We start from the raw sequence: 19661 nt of genomic DNA, 5'->3' as shown, positions 1-19661 counted from the left end.
CTCCTGAGACCATGTGAAAGGTCTCACCACTTCTGCCAGGGAGTGTCCATTCTCTTTGCTCACATTTCTGATCTCCCCGTCTCTCCATGTAGCAACCACCAGCCCAATTTACTCAAGTAAGAAGAGAAAAAGTAATAAGAAAACCACTTGATTAATTATTCCTCTCAAGATTTGGGGGTATCAGAGTAGAATTTTATTGACTGTTGGCTTCTTTTTATTACTTTCTCTTCATTTCCTTAGGTGTTGGGGGAATGGAGTGTCTTGGATCAGGCCTCACTCTGCCATATTTACCCAAAAGCCATCTTGGGGTCTTTCTGTGTTTCTCTCTTCAAATTAAACATGAATATGGGAGGAGTTCATTGTTGCCCAGTTCAGCATTGAAAGAAAGTGGGTAGCTACCTACTCTTAACCTTGACAGTATTTGGCTGTTATGGAGTTGCCCCCCGCCTTTTCCATCCATTCCCAGATTTGCATATAATTTCTTTGTTTTTTAAGTGCTAAATAAACTAAAAGTGGGAGCACCTGGTAACACTGTGGCACTAGGGAGCAGAGCTAAATGAACATGTAATTGTAATGGATCATTCCTTTTAATTTGTTTATTTATCCAACAGTATCCATACATGTAGTGAGTGCCGACTATGTGGTAGGCACTATCCTGGTGCCTGGGATACATCATTGAACAAAACTGACAAAACTCCCTTGCCTGTGAGTAGCTTATATTCTTGTAGAAATGAGATGATGTGTGGGGTGAGGACAGTTGGCAACAACAAATTGTAGCACACCCATAAAATATATAATATGTTAGAAGGTGATATGTGGATAAGGGGCAGTCACAGAGTGGAGTGGGAGCTGGTTGTGAATAGGGCAGTCAGGGTGGGCTCCACTGAGAAGTCACACTTACTGGAGGGAGTCAGCAGAACGGAGTTCTAGGGAGAGGGACCAGCTAGTACAAGGCCATAACCTTCCAGGCTGGCTGGTATATTCAAGCAGCAGGATGAATGACAAATTGATGGAGTTCGGTCAGGTTTGTAAGAGTATGTGAGAAAAATGAGTGGCCCAGCAACTTGAACTTTAAAAATTTTTAGACTGTCTTGAAAATTTTTACTGTGCCAATTACTCACTTCACAGTTTTTGACTATGGAAGGATAAGTTTCCATGAGAGATCTTTGAAAAGAAGAAACAAAGAAGCAAAAACCCCACATTACAAAAACCACCCAAAGTCTTGATTTTATCTTAGAATACATGTAGGAAAAAGTGATGTAACAATAAATGAATAATTGTTGATTAATGAGAAGTCAAAAAACATAAGATCTGCAGAAAATAAAATTGCATTTGAAAAAGATAGTATAACATGTTATATCTAAACGAGGCTTTGGAAGTCACCTGGCTTTACCTTTTAGAATTGAGAAAACAATCTAAGAGAGGCTAAATAACATATCCTAAGTTACATGTCTAGCTGGTGGCAGGTTCAAATTTAGATAGTGCCCAGGCCTGCTAATTCTCAGCCCAGAGCTGTGTCCACCCTACCTCCTACCTTTTAATTTAGTGAGAACTCAATTATTGCTAACATTTTTGTTGTTGACCTTCCATGAACTTGATAGTCAAATCAAGTTTTCCATTACAGTAAGTATGATTTACTTGTATTTTGCAACACGGCCTTGTTATTTGGAGTAGGCTGTCACTTCATCATCCTGGAAATCGGTTTTAAAAACACCAAACAGTTTATTTCTCCACCTCTCTGAGAGGCCCAGATTGTTCTCTGTGATTATCTACCAGAACAAGGGGTTCTAATTAGTTTTCTTTTTAAGGTGCTTTTCTTTCATTTCCCGGCAGCCAGTTCCTGAGCCAAAGGGATTTCTCTGCCAACCACTGCACTCAGGGATCAAGGTTAACGTGTGGGCCTGGGTAGGTGGCAGATCAGATTAGTTTTCTCAGCCTGGCAGCCACTCCACCACCCATTCCCTTTCTTCCCATAACCAACTATTCTGTCTAATAGATATTCTTTTATTTGTGTGTTTTTGTAAATGGTGTTGTTTTGAACATATTTAAAATTTTTCATTGCTGTAGATTTTACTCTTCTTACACTTTTGATTTAGCCAATCCTTTGTCTAAGTCTGCCTGCTATTCCCTATGTGCTCCTTCCTATTATTTATCTATCTGTTCCCCTGATAGTAAGCTCTTAGATTGTTTCCAGCTCCTTTCTTCCTACATTGTTATCTGATATAAACAACCTCATACATGACCCCTCATGGATCTGTATGAGAAATTTTCTGGGATATACAAACCCCAAACAGGACTGCTGAGTTATAAGGTACATGTATATTTGCTAACACAAATAATGTAACTGCACAGACAACCTTATATGTGTCTTTTATGGGTATTTTTCAGAATTTTTCTTGGGTACATATACCCGGGATCGAGATGGTAAACTATATTCAGTTTTACCCTCACTGCGAGCTTGCTCTCTAGAATGGCTGTCCAGTCCTCATTCCCACCAGCAGTGAATAAACTTCCATACATCTCCACATTTCAGCCAAAACTTGGTATTGTCTAGATTTCTGTGCACATCAAGTAATTTCTCATTGTTTTCATTTTGATTAGATTTCTACATGAGCATCTTTTCATATGCTTGCTTTTGCATTTTCTCTCAGTTTAATCACCTAGCAATGCCCTTGTCCTTCTTCCTGTGGAAGTTCTTATCTTTTCCTGTTGGTTTCAGGATTATCTTATCAGTCCCAATAGTACTAACAGATATCTTTTCCAATTCTGCACTGTCAGCTTGGATCATGGTTTCCTTGGCTGAGCAGAAATCTTTAATTTTAATGTTAAAAAATTTATCTTTTGGGTATTAATTTTAAAAAGTCTTCTCATTGCATGTCATAAAGATACTCCTACATTGTTTTCCATTCACTTTATAGTCTTATTTTTTATACTTGGGCCTTTACCCAAATTTTCACTGTTTATGGTGTGATGTAAAAGATCAGTTTTATTTTTCGCTATATAATTAGCTAGTTTTCCCCAGTTTGGAGAAAGTCTCCACTTTCCCCATTATGAAATTTTAATTGTCAGTACAAGAATTGTCATCTTTAGGTTATAATAATATCATCCCACCCTACTATAAAATGTAACTACAAATCAGTACTTTAAAAAATATATATATCTTTATTGATTTCAGAGAGAGGAAGGGAGAGGGAAAGAGAGAGATAGAAATATCAATAGTGAGAGCGTCATTGATTGGCTGCCACCTACACCCCCCATACTGGGGATCGAGCCCTAAGCTGGGCATGTGCCCTGTCTAGGAATAGAACTGGGGACTTCTTGGTTTCTGGGTCGACACTCAACCACTGAGCCACAGAGGCTGGCCACCACATTTTCTTTATCCATTCATCTATTGATTGTCACTTAGGTTGCTTCCATATCTTGGCTATTGTAAATAATGCTGCAGTGAACACAAGTTGCACATGTCTTTTTGAGTTAGTGTTTTGGGTTTCTTCATATAAATACCCAGAAGTGGAATTGCTGGGTCATTCTTTGTCTCTTGTTATAGCCTTTGTTTTAAAATCTATTTTGTCTAAGTATTGCTACCCCAGATTTTTTGGTTTCCATTTTTGTGAAATATTTTTTCCATTACTTTCAGTCTGTGTGTATCTTCCAATCTCAAGTGAGTCTCTGATAGACAGTATATGTGAGGGTCTTGTTTTTTTATCCATTCAGCCAACATATGTCTTTTGATTGAAGCATTTAATCCATTTACTTTTAAAGTAAATTATTGATACATATGTAGTTATTGCCATTTTATTATTCATATTTTTTATCTGTCTTTCTCTTCTTCTTAAAGAAGTTCCTTTAACATTTCTTGTAATACTGGTTTGGTGGTGATGAACTTGATTAGCTTTTTCTTGTCTTGGAAGCTCTTTATCTGTCCTTTGATTCTAAATGATAGCTTTGCTGGGTAGAGTTATCTTGGTTGTAGGTCCTTGATTTTTATCACTTTGAGTATTTCATGCCAGTCCCTTCTGACCTGGTAAGTTTCTGTGTTGAGAAATCAGCTGACAGTCTTAGGGGAGCTCTGTTGTAGGTAACTAACTGGTTTTCTCTTGCTGCTTTTAAAATTTTCTCTTTATCTTTAACTCTTGGCATTTTGATTATGATGTATCTTGGTGTGGGCCTCTTTGGGTTCATCTTGTTTTGGACTCTCTGTACTTCCTGGGCTTGTTTGTGTATTTCTTTTGTCAAGTTAGGGAATTTTTCTGTCATTATTTCTTCAAAGAGGTTTTCAATTTCTTGCTCTTTCTCTTCTCCTTCTAGTACCCTTGTGATGCGAATGTTGGTATCCTTCTTGTCCCAGTAATCCCTTAAAGTATCCTCATATTTAAAAATTTTTTTTTCCTTTTTGCTATACTGATTGGGTGTTTTCTATTACCATGTCTTTCAAATCACTTACATGATTAAACTCTTTGTTGAAGTTCTCACTGAGATCATGAACATGCTTATAACCAGTGTTTTAAACTCTGTAACTGATAGATTGCGTGTCTCCATTAAGTTTAGTTCTTTTTCTGGAGTTCTGTTCTGTCCTTTCATTTGGGACATGTTTCTTTGTCTCCTCATTGTGGCCTTCTCCCTGTGTTTGTTTCTATGTATTTGATAGAGCTGCTATGTCCATAGTCTTTGTAGAGTGGCCTTATGTAGTATGTGTCCTATGGGGCCCAGTGGTGCAGACTTTCTAGTCACCTAAGCTGGGTGTTCCAAGTGTATTTTTCATGTGGATTTTGTATGTCCTTCTGTTGTAGTTGAGCCTTGATTGCTGTTGGCACATCAGTGGGAGGGATTGCCCGGGCTGGTTGGTTGTGAGAACTGGCTGTGACTACAGTGGAGGAGCTGTTGTTCAGGGGCTCACTGTACAGACCAGGATTTGCTTTAATAGGGCTCTGGTGTCTGCTCAGCCTGCCCTTTGAGTATGTCATTTGTGAGATGGTTGGTGGTTCTCTGGTGTGGTCTGAGGCTGGTCACCAGATGTATTGGTTCTGGGGCCTCTTGGGAAGTGCAGGCCAAGGTCAGCCTCTGCCTGTACACTACCCAGTGTCACATGGTATGAACTACAAAGTGATCTACAGATGGTTGCCACTTGTGCTGAGATTGGAGGTTCCTGGAAGAGGCTAAGATGTGAACTGAGTCAGCTGCTGGTAGTGCTGGGCTTGGAGCTGCTTAACAAGAAGTATGGGCACACTGAGGCCAGATGCTACTTATTTGGGGTTTGTGAACCTTTGAGAGATTCATGAAAGTTCACAGTACTAGGCAAGATAAGCTGTTTGTATGGAAAAGCCCTGGAAGGGGCTTGGGTGGGCCTGCAATTGGATGTGGTGAGGACTCAAGAAATCACTAGGGTGGGGCTACCAGTGTTAGCCAGGTTGTTGGAGACTTAGATGTGATGCCCCCTGTGCCTACAGGAGGAGGTCTCAGCAAAGGAACAATGGCTTCTGCAAGCACTTCTGTCTGGGAGAAAGCTGCCCCTCCTGCCCTTCCTTGAAGCTAGACAGTTCAGTTCCTCAGTCTTTCAAGCTCTTGCCCCAGAGTCTGTAGCGAATAAGTCTGTTCATGGGCCCTTTAAGAGGAACATCTGGGACTCCAGCAGCACTTGGCTTCCTCAGCCACAATCTCCCCTGGTTTCACAGCTAGAAGTTATGGGGATTTCTCTTCTTCGCATTGGAACCCTGGGCTGAAGAGCCCAGTGTGGGGCTGGGACCTTTGCTGCTCAGTGGGGACCTCTTCAGCCAAGATATCCCTCCCAATTTTTAACCACCACACATGGATTTGGGACCAGCCTTTTTGAGTCTCCTTCCCTCCTACCAGTCTCATTGTGGCTTCTTCTGTAATCCTTGGTTATAAGACTTCTCTTCAGCTAGTCTTTAGTTGATTATTCAGGTTGCTTGCTCTGTATTTTAGCTATAATTTCAGTTTGCTGTTGGGAAGAAGTGAGTGTAACATCCACCTACTCTGCCACCACCTTGGATCCTCCTCTTTTTCTTTCTTTATAACATTGGTCAGGATATCCCTTCACTACTGTATTCAGCAGTAATGGTGATGGTGGGTATCCTTGTCTTGTTTCCAAATGCTTTTTGAAGGCTTTTACCATCTTTGCCAAGTTAAAAAAGTCCCTTATAGTCCTAATTATTAAAGACTTTTAAAAAATAATAAACGCTGTCAGATTTTATCAAATGCTTTTTTTTTTGCATCTATTAAGATAATAATGACTTTTGTCTTTAGATCATTGATATCTTGAATTAATTGATAAATTTTTATGATGTTGAAATTATTGTTATCTTGGAATAAATTCTATTAGTTCATGATCTATTATTTTTAAAAGTTTTTTTTACTCAGTTACTTAATATTTAGCATTTTTGCATCAAAAATCATAACCAAAATGAGCCTGTAATTTTTCTTTTTTATATTCTCCTTATCCTGTTTGGAATAAAAAGTACAGTAGCTTAATAAAATGGGATATATAGCTTTTCTTTCTGGAAAAACTTATATAAAATTGGAAGTTTAATATCTCATGAACGTTTGTAGAGCTCACCTGTAAAACAATCTGGGCCTAGGGCTCTTTTAGCAAGGGAGGATTTTGATTGCCATTTCAATGTATTTAATACTTTGGTCTATTCAATTTTCTATTTTTTCCTGCACCAATTTTGACATCTTATATATTCCCAGTAATGTATCACTTCACCTAGATTTTTAAAATTTATTAGTATACTTGTGAGTGCTTATAGATTATTGCTTAGCAAATTTTCACTCCTCTCACCCTGTGAGAAGATTTAATTGTCTATCCTATTGGTCTTGGACTTGGCCATGTCTTGCTTTGGTCAATGGAACATTACCATTCACCTGAGCAGAAGCCTTAAATGTTCTCAAGCAGAAGTTAGCCTTTTACTTCCAAAATGTGACTGTGCTAGAAAGGGAAAATATCCCTTAGCTCAACTGGTTTTTTGGGGGGAGGGTTTGGCCCAGTAAACCTGAAGCATATGACACTTCCATCAGTGACAGTGGCTCACTGCAGCAGTGAGTTGGGGAGGGTATTATATTACCAGGCTCTCCAAAAGGAATGTATGTAGTTTTTAAAAGTGCTACCCCATGTCCAACTGAGTCACTCTTATAAAGAATTCATATATGCTTACAGCATCTCTAGTTATATCACAAAAAGACTGAAGTAAAAGGAGTTTTATGGTAAAAAAAACTTTGTTTTTCTAGATCCGTGACTGCAGATTTATCTGACTTTTCTAGCAGCTGTTTACATGTCTGATGAGTCTCTTTTACTCCATGGTCTTCAGGTCTTTGAACTGTGCTCTTGAACCCTGTATAGTTCCACTTCTCAGGTCACTGCTAAGCCACATATCATAGGATACAGGGTAAAAGAGGGAGGTCTACAGGATGCTGGGCCCGTGGACTCTTCTTCACTGGAGAACCTATACCCAGCCAAGATGGACCATGGAGTGCTATCCACATAGAGAGTGGACAACTCGACTTGAAGTAACTTTTTGTTTTAAAAATATCAATTGCTGAAAAAGTATACATTGTGTTCTATTTTGTGTTTAGCAAGGAGCTAAAGGTTGAAAAGGAGAGTACAGAAGTAGAAGCCTCTGCCCATAAGGAGCTTGGGGGACAGCAATGTCATTTAAGAAACAGGAAAGTTGTATGGATCTTTTAGACCTGACTCTAAATACAGTAGGAATTGGAAAGGAGACTTTTAGGTTTGAGGCCAGAGCAGCTATTGAGTGAGGGAGGAAGAGATAGTTGGAGAAAGAGAGGGGAACACTATGCTGCTTTCATTCATGTGGTGACCAAAAAGAAGGGGGAGGTAGAGGTGACGGAGTAAATGAGGAGATGGGGGATATGGGAGTGGGAGTGTTCCTCCCTTCAGATGGCTCTCTGGCTTCATTGTGGTAGGTAGGTTTGTCAGAGAATGTTGATCCTTTTGAAACAGGTGAATTTTAACTTCATTGAGAATATGATTAAAGGGTTGGATGAAACATTTATGACCTATATAAGGGAGAACATTTTGTCAGTATAAAAGGATTTAACTCCTTGCTTAGAATTTAAAAAACTAGTTGAATATTCTTATGTCACAGTGTCTGGTGGTTCTTAACCAGGCGTAATACTGCCTCACCCCAGGGTATGTAGACATGTGTGCTCAGGCTGAGCTGGGGGATGTTACTGGCACTTAGTAGGTGCAGGTCAGCAATGCTAAAGACCCTGCTATGCACGGGGGACAGCCCTGCACAATGGAGTGTCCTGCCTAAAATGCCAGTGGTGCAATTGTTGAGAAACACTAGACTTCCCAAACTTTAATCTTTTGGGTTCTACTTGTACAATTTTTGCCATATCTTTATGCCGCTAATTTAATCCTTTTTAAATTTACTTTTTATTTTTTAAATTTACTTTCCTTTTTGTTTACTTTTTGTCATTCTGTATTTGATTTTTTATTTACTTAATCCTTGCAATCATGAGTTTGAAATGCTATTTATACTTTTCTTATAGTGTTAAAAATAGATGCATCACTGTTCTAATACAGAATGTTCACCCACGTACCACCTGACATCAGCTTGCATACCACTAGTGATATGCACATTGAGCTTTGAGAAATAGTTGTAGCCAGATGGTCACAGTGGATTAATTTATAGCTTGACCTGATTTTATGTAGTATATCCTTGGGAGTTGACACTAAAGCCTTAGGACTTTCATTTTTAAGTAAGCTGGTATTCAGCAGAACTCACAAGCTAGAAGGGCCTCATGAGGATACATTTCCAGATAGAGGTCAGACTGCACAAACAGCTGTTACTGTCTCTTTATGTGTATAAGCTCTCCTTGGAGGACCTGATTTGCTCTTGGCTGGGTGTGTTTATGTGCCAGTTATCTTTGCTCCAGTCTGTGTCCACAGACTACTAGTCATCTCCCAGTCATGTGGAAGTTTTCATAAGGAATATGTAACCCTGAAAGTGCAGAGGAGTGAGAGCAAATACTGTCCTTACTTCCAATTAATTGGCTCAAAGCATATGTCGCATTAATAGTTGACCAGGAGTCAGAATGATGACAGAGTGCAGCAGAATCACAGATGCTCCCTCCCCAACACCCAATAAGCTGAACCAAAAAGCAGTTAAAACAAAAACATTCACCAGCAGCAGTCAACCAACCAAACAAGCAAACAAACAAACAAAAAAACAATCACAGCTTTGTGACAGTCTTATATACTTTGAAAAGTGGGAGGCAATGAAGGAAACACCCCACCCTAACCCCTCAGAAGGAATACTGGGAAAGGAAGGCGAGGGTTCCTGCAAATACAGATCAATTTGGAAAGAATTTGACTAAAGAGGTGAGTAGACAGCCTCCATAAATGTCAGGAATCACCCTCAGCAGAGGCAGGAAGGCAACCCAGAGCAGGCTATCTCTTAGTCTCTGTGCTGAGTTACAGCCATAGGAGGGAGTGCACCCCGGCTAGGCAGAGCGAGATCTGGTATGATATTTAATTAGCTTCCATAAGAGGGCAGTGCGTAGGTCCCCCAACAAAGCAGGCGTAGTGAGTCCTAGCTCTCCTTTATGGCAAAACACTGCACAGAAAGCAACAGCCAACATCAAATTGTGGCTCAGGGGAGAACGACAACAGGTCCTCTATAAAGTGAACAGAGTGTGAAGGATATGTCAACTTACTATAAGAGAGCAAACAGAAGTTTTCGATGGAGATACTTAAGTATGCACAAGATGAAGAAGATAAGTGTCATCACAACTATGAAAATGCTACAGCAGAGGAATGAAAGAAAGGAACATGACTTGCAAAAAATAAACATAACTAACCTGGTCTGAGAGGAAACCCAATTCAAGAAAACTCAACCTCACAAGTATTTCATACTATAGAAGAGCTCAGTATCAATTCAGTAGAAATAAAAACTCAGTGTAGTTATGATAAAACAATGAGATTCTTTTTAAATTTTTATCTTTAATTGTGGTAAAATATACATAGCATAAAATGTACCTTCTTTTCTATTTTAAAGTATATAGCTCAGGAATGTTAAGTACATTTACACTGTTGTACAACCAGCCTCCAGAACCCCTTTCGTCTTGTAAACTGAAACTCTGTACTTATGAAACCAATGCCCCATGTCTCCCTCACCCAGTCCCTGGCAACCATTATTCTTTCTGTCTCAATGAATTTGACTATTCTAGTGCCTCATATGAATGGAATCAGAAAGTATTTGTCCTTTTGTGACTGGCTTGTTTCATAATACCAAGGTTCATGCACATTGCAGCATGGGTCAGAATTTTTTTCCATTTTATGGCTGTACAATATTCTAATGTATAATATACCATGTTTTGCTTATCCATTCATCCCTTATAGACACTTGAGTTGCTTTCACGTCCTGGCTATTGTGAACAATGCTGCTATGAAAATAGATATACAAATAGTTCTTTGAGACATTGCTTTCAGTTCTTTTAGATATATAACCCAGAAGTAGAATTGCTGGATTGTATGGTAATTCCAGTTTTTTAAATTCTCACCTGAGGATATTTTTCCATCAATTTTCAGAGAGAGTTGGAGAGAGAGAGAGAGAGAGAGAGAGAGACATTGATGTGAGAGAGACACATTGATATGTTGCCTCCAGCATACTCCCCAACTGGGGCTGGGGATCGAGCCTGCAACTGAGGTACGTGCCCTTGTCTAGAATCAAACCCAAGACCCATCAGTCTGAGGGCCAACATTCTAACTGCTGAGCCGAACTGGCTAGGGTAGTAATTTCATTTTTAATTTAACCACCATACTGTTTTCCATAGCAGCTGTACCATTTTACATTTCCACTAATAGTGCACAAGTGTTCCAGTTTCTCCAGATCTTCACAACACTTGTTACTTTCTGTTTGTTTTTTGTAAATAATTACTTTAATTTTTAAATTACAGTTGACATGCAATATTATATTACTTTCAGATGTACAACATACTGACTAGACATTTATATAACTTATAAGGTGATCACCCCAATAAGTCTAGTACCCATCTGACACCATTCAGAGTTTTTACAATATTATTGACCTCATTTCCCATGCTGTACTTTATATCTCTGTGACTGTTTTTATAACTGGCAATTTGTACATCTTAATCCCTTTCCCTTTTACACCCATCTCCCCAACCCCTTTCCCATCTGGCAACTATCAAAATGTTCTCTGTATCTATGAGTTTGTTTCTGTTTTGTTTGTTTATTTGGGGGTTTTTTAGATTCCACATATAAGTGAAATTATACGGTATTTGTCTTTTTCTGTCTGACTTCCTTCACTTAGCATAATACCTTCTAAGTCCATCCATGTTGTTGGAAACAGCAAAATTTTGTTCTTTTTATGGCAAAGTAATATTCCGTTGTGTATATGTACCACATCTTTATCTGTTTGTCTGTTGATGGACACTTAGGTTGCTTCTGTATCTTGGCTATTGTAAATAATGCTGCAGTGAACATAAGGATGCATATGTTTTTTAAATTAGTCTTTTGGGTTTATTTGAATAAGTACTCGGAAGGAAAATCACTAGGTCATTCTTTATCTCTTGTTATAGCCTTTGTTTTAAAGTCTATTTTGTCTAAGTATTTCTACCCCAAATTTTTTTGGTTTGTTTCTTTTCATGAAATATCTTTCTCCAACCCTTTACTTTCAGTCTCTGTGTGTTTTTTTATCTCAAGTGAGTCTCTTGTAAATAGCATATGTAAGGGTCTTGTTTACTTATCCATTTAGCCACTGTATGTCTTTTGAGTGAAACATTTAATCCATTTACATTTAGAGTAATTGTTGATATATATGTAGTCATTGCCATTTTATTATTCATATTTTGATCTTTTTTTTCTCTTTTTAAAGAAGTTTCTTTAACATTTCTTATAATACTGGCTTGGTGGTGATGAACTCGATTAGCTTCTTCTTGCCTTGGAAGCTCTTTATCTGTCCTTTGATTCTAAATGATAGCTTTGCTGGGTAGAGTTATCTTGGTTGTAGGTCCTTGATTTTTATCACTTTGAATATTTCATGCCAGTCCCTTCTGACCTGGTAAGTTTCTGTATTGAGAAATCAGCTGACAGTCTTAGGGGAGCTCTGTTGTAGCTAACTAACTGGTTTTCTCTTGCTGCTTTTAAGATTTTCTCTTTGTCTTTAACTCTTGGCATTTTAATTATGATGTGTCTTGGTGTGGGCCTCTTTGGGTTCATTTTGATTGGTACTCTCTATACTTCTTGGGCTTGTATATTTATTTCCTTTGTCAGGTTAGAGAAGTTTTCCATCATTATTTCTTTTTTAAAATTTAATTTGATTTAATTTTATTTTTTAGTTTATTGATTTTTAGAGAGAGAGGAAGAGAGAGGGAGAGAGAGAGAAACATTAGTGTGAGAGCACAACATCTATTGGCTGTCTCCTGCATACCCCCCACCAGGAATCAAGCCCACAACCTGGGCATGAGCCCTTGACTGGGAATCAAACTGGCAACCTTTTGGTCCACAGTATAATGCCCAACCAACTGAGCCAGACTGGCCAGGGTTTAAACTTTATTTTTAATTATAGTTCATATTCAATATTACTTTATATCTGTTTCAGGTATACAGCATAATGGTTAGACAACCATATACTTTACAAAGTGATCCCCCTATACTGTCATTATTTCTTCAAATAGATTTTCAATCTCTTGTTCTCTTTCTATTCTCCTTCTGGTATCTCTATGATGCAAGCGTTGGTACACTTGATGTTGTCCCAGTGATCCCTTAAACTATCCTCATTTAAAAAAAAATTTTTTTTTCCCCCACTGTTCTGTTTAGGTGTTTTCTGTTACTCTGTCTTCCAAATTGCTGATTCAGTCCTCTGCTTCATCTACTGTGCTATTGATTCCCTCTATAATATTCCTTATTTCAATTATTGTATTTTTCATTTCTTACTGGTTATTTTATGTTTTCTACCTTCATTTTTATGTTTTATATCTCTTTGTTAAAATTCTCAGAGTTCGTCTTCTCTTCCCCTAAGTTTTTTGAGCATCCTTATAACCAATGTTTTGACTTCTGCATTTGGTCAATTGCTTGTATCCATTTATTTAATTCTTTTTCTGAAGTTTTGTCCTGTTCTTTTATTTGGGACATGTTTCTTGGTCTCATTTTGGTTTATTTCCTATGTTTGTTTTTCTGTATTAGGTAGATTTGCTCTGTCTTCCATCTTGGCAGATTGATTGATCTTATGTAGTAGATGTCCTGTGGAGCCCAGTAGCGCAGTCTCCCTGGTCACCTGAGCCAGGTGCTTCAAGGGTGTCTCTTGTGTGGGTTGTGTGTGCCCTCCTGTTGTAGTTGAGCCTTAATTGCTATTGGCTCATTAGTGGAAGGGATTGATCCTCAGATTGGCTTGCTGCAAGGAATGGCAGTCACTATATCAGATGAGCTGTTGTGTAGGGGCTAACCCTATGGAGCCCGATTCATTTTAGTGGGGCTGCAGTGCCTGCTGAGTCTCCTCTTTGGGTGTCTTTGTGGAGCTAATTAGGTGGTATTCTGGTGTGGTCTGAAGCCAGCCACTGGGTATGTTGGTTCTGGACCTCTTGGGAGGGGCTTTGGTGCAGGCTACGTCAACCACTGCCTGTGCCTAGCCTGGGACTACCTGGTTGGAGCTACAAAATTACCTGCAGATGGCTGTCACTTGTGGTGGGCCTAGACATGCTTGGGAGAGGCTAACTGCAAACCAAGACCAGCTGCCATTGGTGGTAGGTTTGGAGTCACTTAGAAAGAGGTACAGGGCACACTGAGGCCAGACACTGCTTCTTTGGGATTTTTTAACCTTTGAAAGATTTTAGGAAAGTCCATAGCTTACACTGAGACTGGCCATTTGTATGGAAAAGCTACTTGGAGGAGCTTGGGTGGGCCTATGAGTTGGGTGGGACAGGGTCTCAGGGAATCACCAGGGTGGGACAAATGGTGTTAGCCACATTGATGGAGATTCAGACCTGTTGCCCACCTGTGCCTGCAGACTGTTGTGGGAGAACTCAACACAGGAACAATGGCATCTTCTAGCATTTCTGTTGGGGAGAAAGCTGCCCCTCCAGCCCTCACCTTGAAGCCAGACAATTTGTGTCCTTGGTGTCTTTCCAGCTGCTGCCCCAGTGCTGGAGCTCAGAGCTAGTTAGTCCGTGTGCAGGCCTTTCTAGAGGAACACCTGGGACTCCAGCAGCCCTCTGTCCCACTCGGCTGAAATCCTCTCTGGTTTTCACAGCCAGAAGTTATGGGAACTTCTCTTCCCAGCACTGGAACCCTGGGTTGGAGAGCCTTGTGTGGGGTTGGTACCCCTTCGTTTTGTTATGGGGAGATCTTCTTCGCCAAGATATTCCTCCTGTTTCTTTACCTCTACACTGTGGTTGTGGGACCAGCTCATTTGCATCTCCAACCACTCCTACTAGTCTCAACATGGCTTCTTCTCTATATCCTTAGTTGTAGGACTTCTGCTTAGTTAGTCTTTGGCTGGTTGCCAAGGATGGTGGTTCTGTAATTTAGTTGTAATTTTGATGTGATTGTGGGAGGAAGCCAGCACAGCATTTACCAACTCTGCCATCTTCTGGTTTTTGATAGTAGCTATCTAATGGGTGTGAGGTGAAATGGGATTTGTAAAAGACTAATTGAAGAGCCAAGAGAATAAATTGAGAACAAAAATACAAGATTTGAACAAGAAAAAAAAGAACAGACATTGTGGAAAATCAAATGAGTGATATGGGGAAAGGCAGGAGCTCATCGCAGGGAGTTAAAGCAGTAAGAGGAAAAATGATAGCTGTGGAGGATAGGCAAAGCCATACAGCATATGAAGCAGAAAAAGAATGAAAAGATATAACACAAGAAGATTTTTCTGAAAGGGAGAAAGAACTAAATCTTTGGTCACAAGATCATGCTACATGCCTGGCAAAGCAGAGAGAAAATTACCAATCTATACATACCTGGTCTAGAGCTTCAGTACTATAGACTGCAGACAGAAAAAGCAAGTTATATAAAACGGGGATATCAAGTTGGTATTATAATTCTCCACATCGACATTCTCTACCATGAAATAGGAGCAAGGTCTACAAACTTGTAAGAGGAATAAAATTATTAAAATTATATTTATAATTCAGAAGTATAACATTTAAATAATATAATACAACAATTTTAAGTGTATATTAAGTTATTATTTAGCAGTGAAGGCAATAGCAGACAGTCTTGATTTGAAAGAACTAAAAGAAAACACTAACAATGAGCATTTCCTGAGAAAAACTACCCTATGATGAAATTAACCCAAAGACTCAAATCAAAATAACAGACTCAGGAGTAGAAATTCTATGATTAAAAAAGCAGTAACAACAAAAAACAGACCGGTGAACATTCAAACCATTATACTGTAGTTTTAGGACTAAACAACTGGGGAGGTGGGTATTATTGTTACAGAAGCATATAAATGTTATGCACCTGGCAAAATAAAAATGATGTAAGCAACAAAAATCAAGAAGTGTGAGGAAAGGGAGAGGAAATATAAAGTGTTCATTATAGAGCATTAATGTTAAAACATGCAATATATCACTTAAATTTTCATACATTTTTTTCTCAGCATTGATTCTTGTATGTGTGTGTGTGTTTTAAATATTTTAACTGCAGATCAGAAAGCCATTTAGTTTCTCTTCTTTTTCTTCTGTTATATTAAAACAAAATTAAATAACTCTTAGGAAAAAAGCTGTTATATTATTCTTCTAACAATGTATGTCCAAAATTATGTTTAACAACTGTAAGTACAATGGTGGGATATTGGGTGATTTGTTTTCTTTTTCATACTTTTTTTGTGTTGCTTGAATTTTTTTAATGAGCCCATATTTTTTATAAAAGCCATAAAATTATTACTGTTAATATAAAATATTGGTCAGTAGTATCATTGTTCTAACTGCTCCTTAGTCATTTTTTTAAAAGTTACAATCTCGATAAACACCGGAAAGAGTCTTTAACAATAATTTTACAACTCATGCCTAACCTATTGGTAACTGCCAAAGGCATGTGAGTGGAAACATAAGATACCTTTTGTCTTCTTACTGAATTCATAAATCAGGACAGTGAGCTAGTGAGTGTGAAGTGGGATTGACCTGTGATGCTGGTGACAGAAAGTGTCTGAACCAGGAATATGAAGACCTCACTTCTAGTCCCGGCCTAACCAGGAACCAGCACCATAATTTAGGATATTTGGAGTCCTCAATCTCTGCACTTTGCCACAGTAAACTTCTTTCACTTTCTTGAATGTGCCATGTTCTGCTGCCTCAGGGCTTTTGCATATGCAGTTCATTCTGCACAGGGTACATACACTCCTTTCCCTTCACTGGGCTCCTTCCCATGTTCAGGACTTAGCTTTAACTGCCTTCCTCTGAAGGCCTTCTGTGTAACCGATGGCACTTCTCATTGGATATGCTGGGAACATATAGTCACTCACTAAAGGTCAGACTTCCTCAGCAGACTGGCCTCCAAGATACTGGAATCCAGTTTAGGACGGCAAGGTCAGGTCCTCAGCACATACTTTCTTTTCCTCCTCTCAGTTCTGCCAGGATGGTAACCCTCCTCCTTGGCCTGTGCTGGAACCGTGAACTTGGCTCTTCTCTCTACCTGCTACCTCATGGCCTCGAAGTCTTATTTTTTCTCAGCAGCCTTCTTGGCTCCTGCTTCTGGTAGAAGCTGCAACTTTTCTTGGTAATGTTCAGGTTTGTCCGGAGAGAGTAGCTGTTCTGTTTAGTATGTTACCCTCTAGCCAGTCCTGCGGGAGACAGTGTCACCCCTGCTCCCACTGGCCAGTGCTAGAGAGAACTGGGGCCCATGCAGGCATCCTCACGGTCCCCCAGAACTCCCTGCTTGGCCTCTCTGGTGAGAGAGATGTGCAAACAGCGTGTTACAAAGCAGTATGTGCGATGTAATCCTAAATGTATGTTTTTGTAGAGAGAGGACTGAAAGGAAATAGATCCAGTTATTATCAATTGATTTCTCTGGTGGGATTTCTAGTTATTTTTATTTTCTTGTTTTCAAATTTTCGGTAATAAATGCTGACTTTTCATAGATGCTGAATGGTATTTCCTAAGCCCCTATCTATGGCTTTATACTGAGGAGCCCCCAAGAAGACTGAAAAATTGGCCCCTGACATTTGGTAGTCTATGCCATTCTCCCCACATTTTTCCTTTTTGCCCCCTTTTGATGTGTTTGCCTGCTCTTTTCACCTTGGTGTCTTTCTCCTCCCCAGATGACCGGATAACTGGCATTCCTCCGCACATCCTCAACAGCTCCCCATCAGACCGGCAGATTAACCAGCTGGCCCAGAGACTGGGCCCTGAGTGGGAGCCCATGGTGCTGTCTCTGGGACTGTCCCAGGCAGATATCTACCGCTGTAAGGCCAACCACCCCCACAACGTGCAGTCGCAGATGGTGGAGGCCTTCGTCCGCTGGAGGCAGCGCTACGGGAAGCAGGCCACCTTCCAGAGCTTGCAAAGGGGCCTCCAGGCCGTGGAGGGGGACCCCTCAGTACTCCAGCACATGTTGGAATGATGGTGCCTCCATCAACTCTCTAGGGAGTGCATCCCCAAGTCACATATGCTCAGGCAGGTAGTTTTGTGTGTGTGTGTGTGTAATTTCTTTTTAATGATCCTTAGATGAAAGGAGAAAATAGGATTTCCACTTGACATTACCTGAAAGGCTGGGTTACTCATATCTCCCACATTGACTTGATAATTCATTGTTTTTAATCGCTTGAAGGTTTCATTGTCTTAATTGTTAAGGTTTTAATTGTATGGGTTACCTTTTGGTAGCCTGGTAAAGCATAGTGGCTCAAAACTATACTTTGTTATCACATTACATGCAGGTGTCCTATGCATAAAACATCCACTTTTACGTTGCCTGGGAACTGAACTGTGGACTTTGCTATTAATGATGATGATGATAATAAAAAGTGAATTACTATATATAATGTGGCCCTTTCATGAGAAAGTGTTATTTGTTTTTTCCTCATTCTTATATGCATAGATTAAGGGTGTAAATTTACAGTTATCATTTCTTTGGAACAGAATTGATAGCAACAAGAAAATGGTTACTTTCTTCAGTCAAGATAAATAGCTTCGGCAGGGTGTCTGCATTAAATTTTAGACACTAAAGCTCCCTGCAAGACCAGTTCAAGTACCAGCATGTATACATGAGCCCTTCATCTTTAAAAGATTGCTTAAGAAATCCTGTACCATTTATTTAAAGGATTTAGTCCCTGGACAGAAGGGGCTCTGGTCTTTCCATTGAAGCCCTAATGATTGAAGTGTTATGCTCTTAAGCAGTATGATTTAGCTTTCTGTCCTTTTATTAATAATACGTGTTATTTGTCAGTGCTTTACTGTTTTCAAGGCTTTTCACATATGGGATCTCATTTGTACCTCACAAAAATCCTATGAAGTAGTTGGGCAAGAGGGGTGAGCCTCCGTCTACAGGGAGATTAGTGGTTGGCCTGGGCGAATGAGCTGGATTGTGTGCTTTGGAGCGCTGTTCCTGGGTGCCCTTTGCAACTTCTCGTGTGGCTTCTCCTTTCCCATACGTGCTCATTGAAGAAGCTGAGACCTGCTCTCTGCCTGCTGGCAGCATCACCTTGAATAAGTTACTTCACTTCTCTGAGCCTCTCAGTGTCCTCATTTTTAAAATAAGGAAATGATTGTCTTCACCTCCAAGATATTTGGAATGATGTCTGCCAAGGGCTCATCTAATGGCTGTCTGGTCCACAGTCACCTCGCAGGAAATGGTAGCTGTTAACCTGCTGCTGTGGCTGAACCTGGACGCAGTTCACAGACGAAGCTGCGAAGTGGCTAAAGCTGAGCACACTGTAGGAAGATGCGTCACTACCCGGTTTCTTGCTAAGCTTTAAAATGTGATGTGATTTTATTAACTCTACAGTGGGTCCAATCAAGAGAGGGACAGGTGAACATCCCCAGTTTATGATTTGACCTTCTGAGTAATCAGAGAATCTACTTCTTAATCCTAACCTAACTCAGGATGTTTCAAAGGGGGGAAAATTATACCTTTTTCTCTCTTCGTTCTGAGGTCAGGTGTATAGAGTAGTAGACTTGAGCATGAAGTGGGTACTCAAAAGATGACAGTGGTGTGTTGACAACATCCTTTTGGATGTCTGGCAACCATATTCCCTTTACTAAAAAAGATCAGTAATTTCACGGTTCAACAGACAGTTCAGCAGAATGGTCTACTGTTTCATCAGCTCTAATTTTCCATTTTGTAGCCCAGCCATTAATTTGTTATTTTGTAAAATTCTAATACTTTTGTCCCCATCACTGAATCCAGTGGCAGACTGTACTTCTACGGCATCTTCAATAAACTGCTTGTCATTTTGAACCATGGACTTGTTATGTTACTATTCATGCCCCTGGGTTTGCTAACAGAGAGTTGCTTTGGCTTTTGCTCTCACCACATTTATGGATGAGAGAGTATAGCTGGGCTCTGCTGCGTCTGACTAGATGGCATTTTAGAGGTGGGTTGGATGATTCGTTAGATCATCTTCTTGCCATTTGTAAGGAATCTGTCATGTACAGAGACACTTCTGTGCTCTGTCAACAGTGAAAGACAAGTCATGATGAAGCTCCCATCATGG

At 39.7% G+C, this 19661-nt stretch overlaps 1 protein-coding gene across 4 annotated transcripts in view; it reads left to right on the top strand.

Moving 5' to 3' along the window:
* Positions 1–19405, top strand: part of CRADD (CARD and death domain containing adaptor protein) — a 174439-nt gene extending 155034 nt beyond the window's left edge. For 3 of the 4 annotated variants that reach the window (XM_016215271.2, XM_087814492.1, XM_087814491.1), the window contains one exon: positions 17271–19405. In XM_016215271.2, coding sequence (XP_016070757.1) covers positions 17271–17572 — 302 coding nt within the window. In that variant the 3' untranslated portion in view covers positions 17573–19405. The remainder of the gene's footprint in view (positions 1–17270) is intronic. The other variant, XR_001603357.2, reaches the window with a different exon arrangement.
* The last annotated feature ends 256 nt before the right edge of the window (positions 19406–19661 follow it).

Source organism: Miniopterus natalensis, chromosome 2, assembly GCF_054644295.1.
Source record: "Miniopterus natalensis isolate mMinNat1 chromosome 2, mMinNat1.hap1, whole genome shotgun sequence".
Lineage (NCBI taxonomy): Eukaryota > Metazoa > Chordata > Mammalia > Chiroptera > Miniopteridae > Miniopterus > Miniopterus natalensis.
Note: the sequence above shows the minus strand (reverse complement) of the source record. Positions and strands in the feature narration are given on the sequence as shown.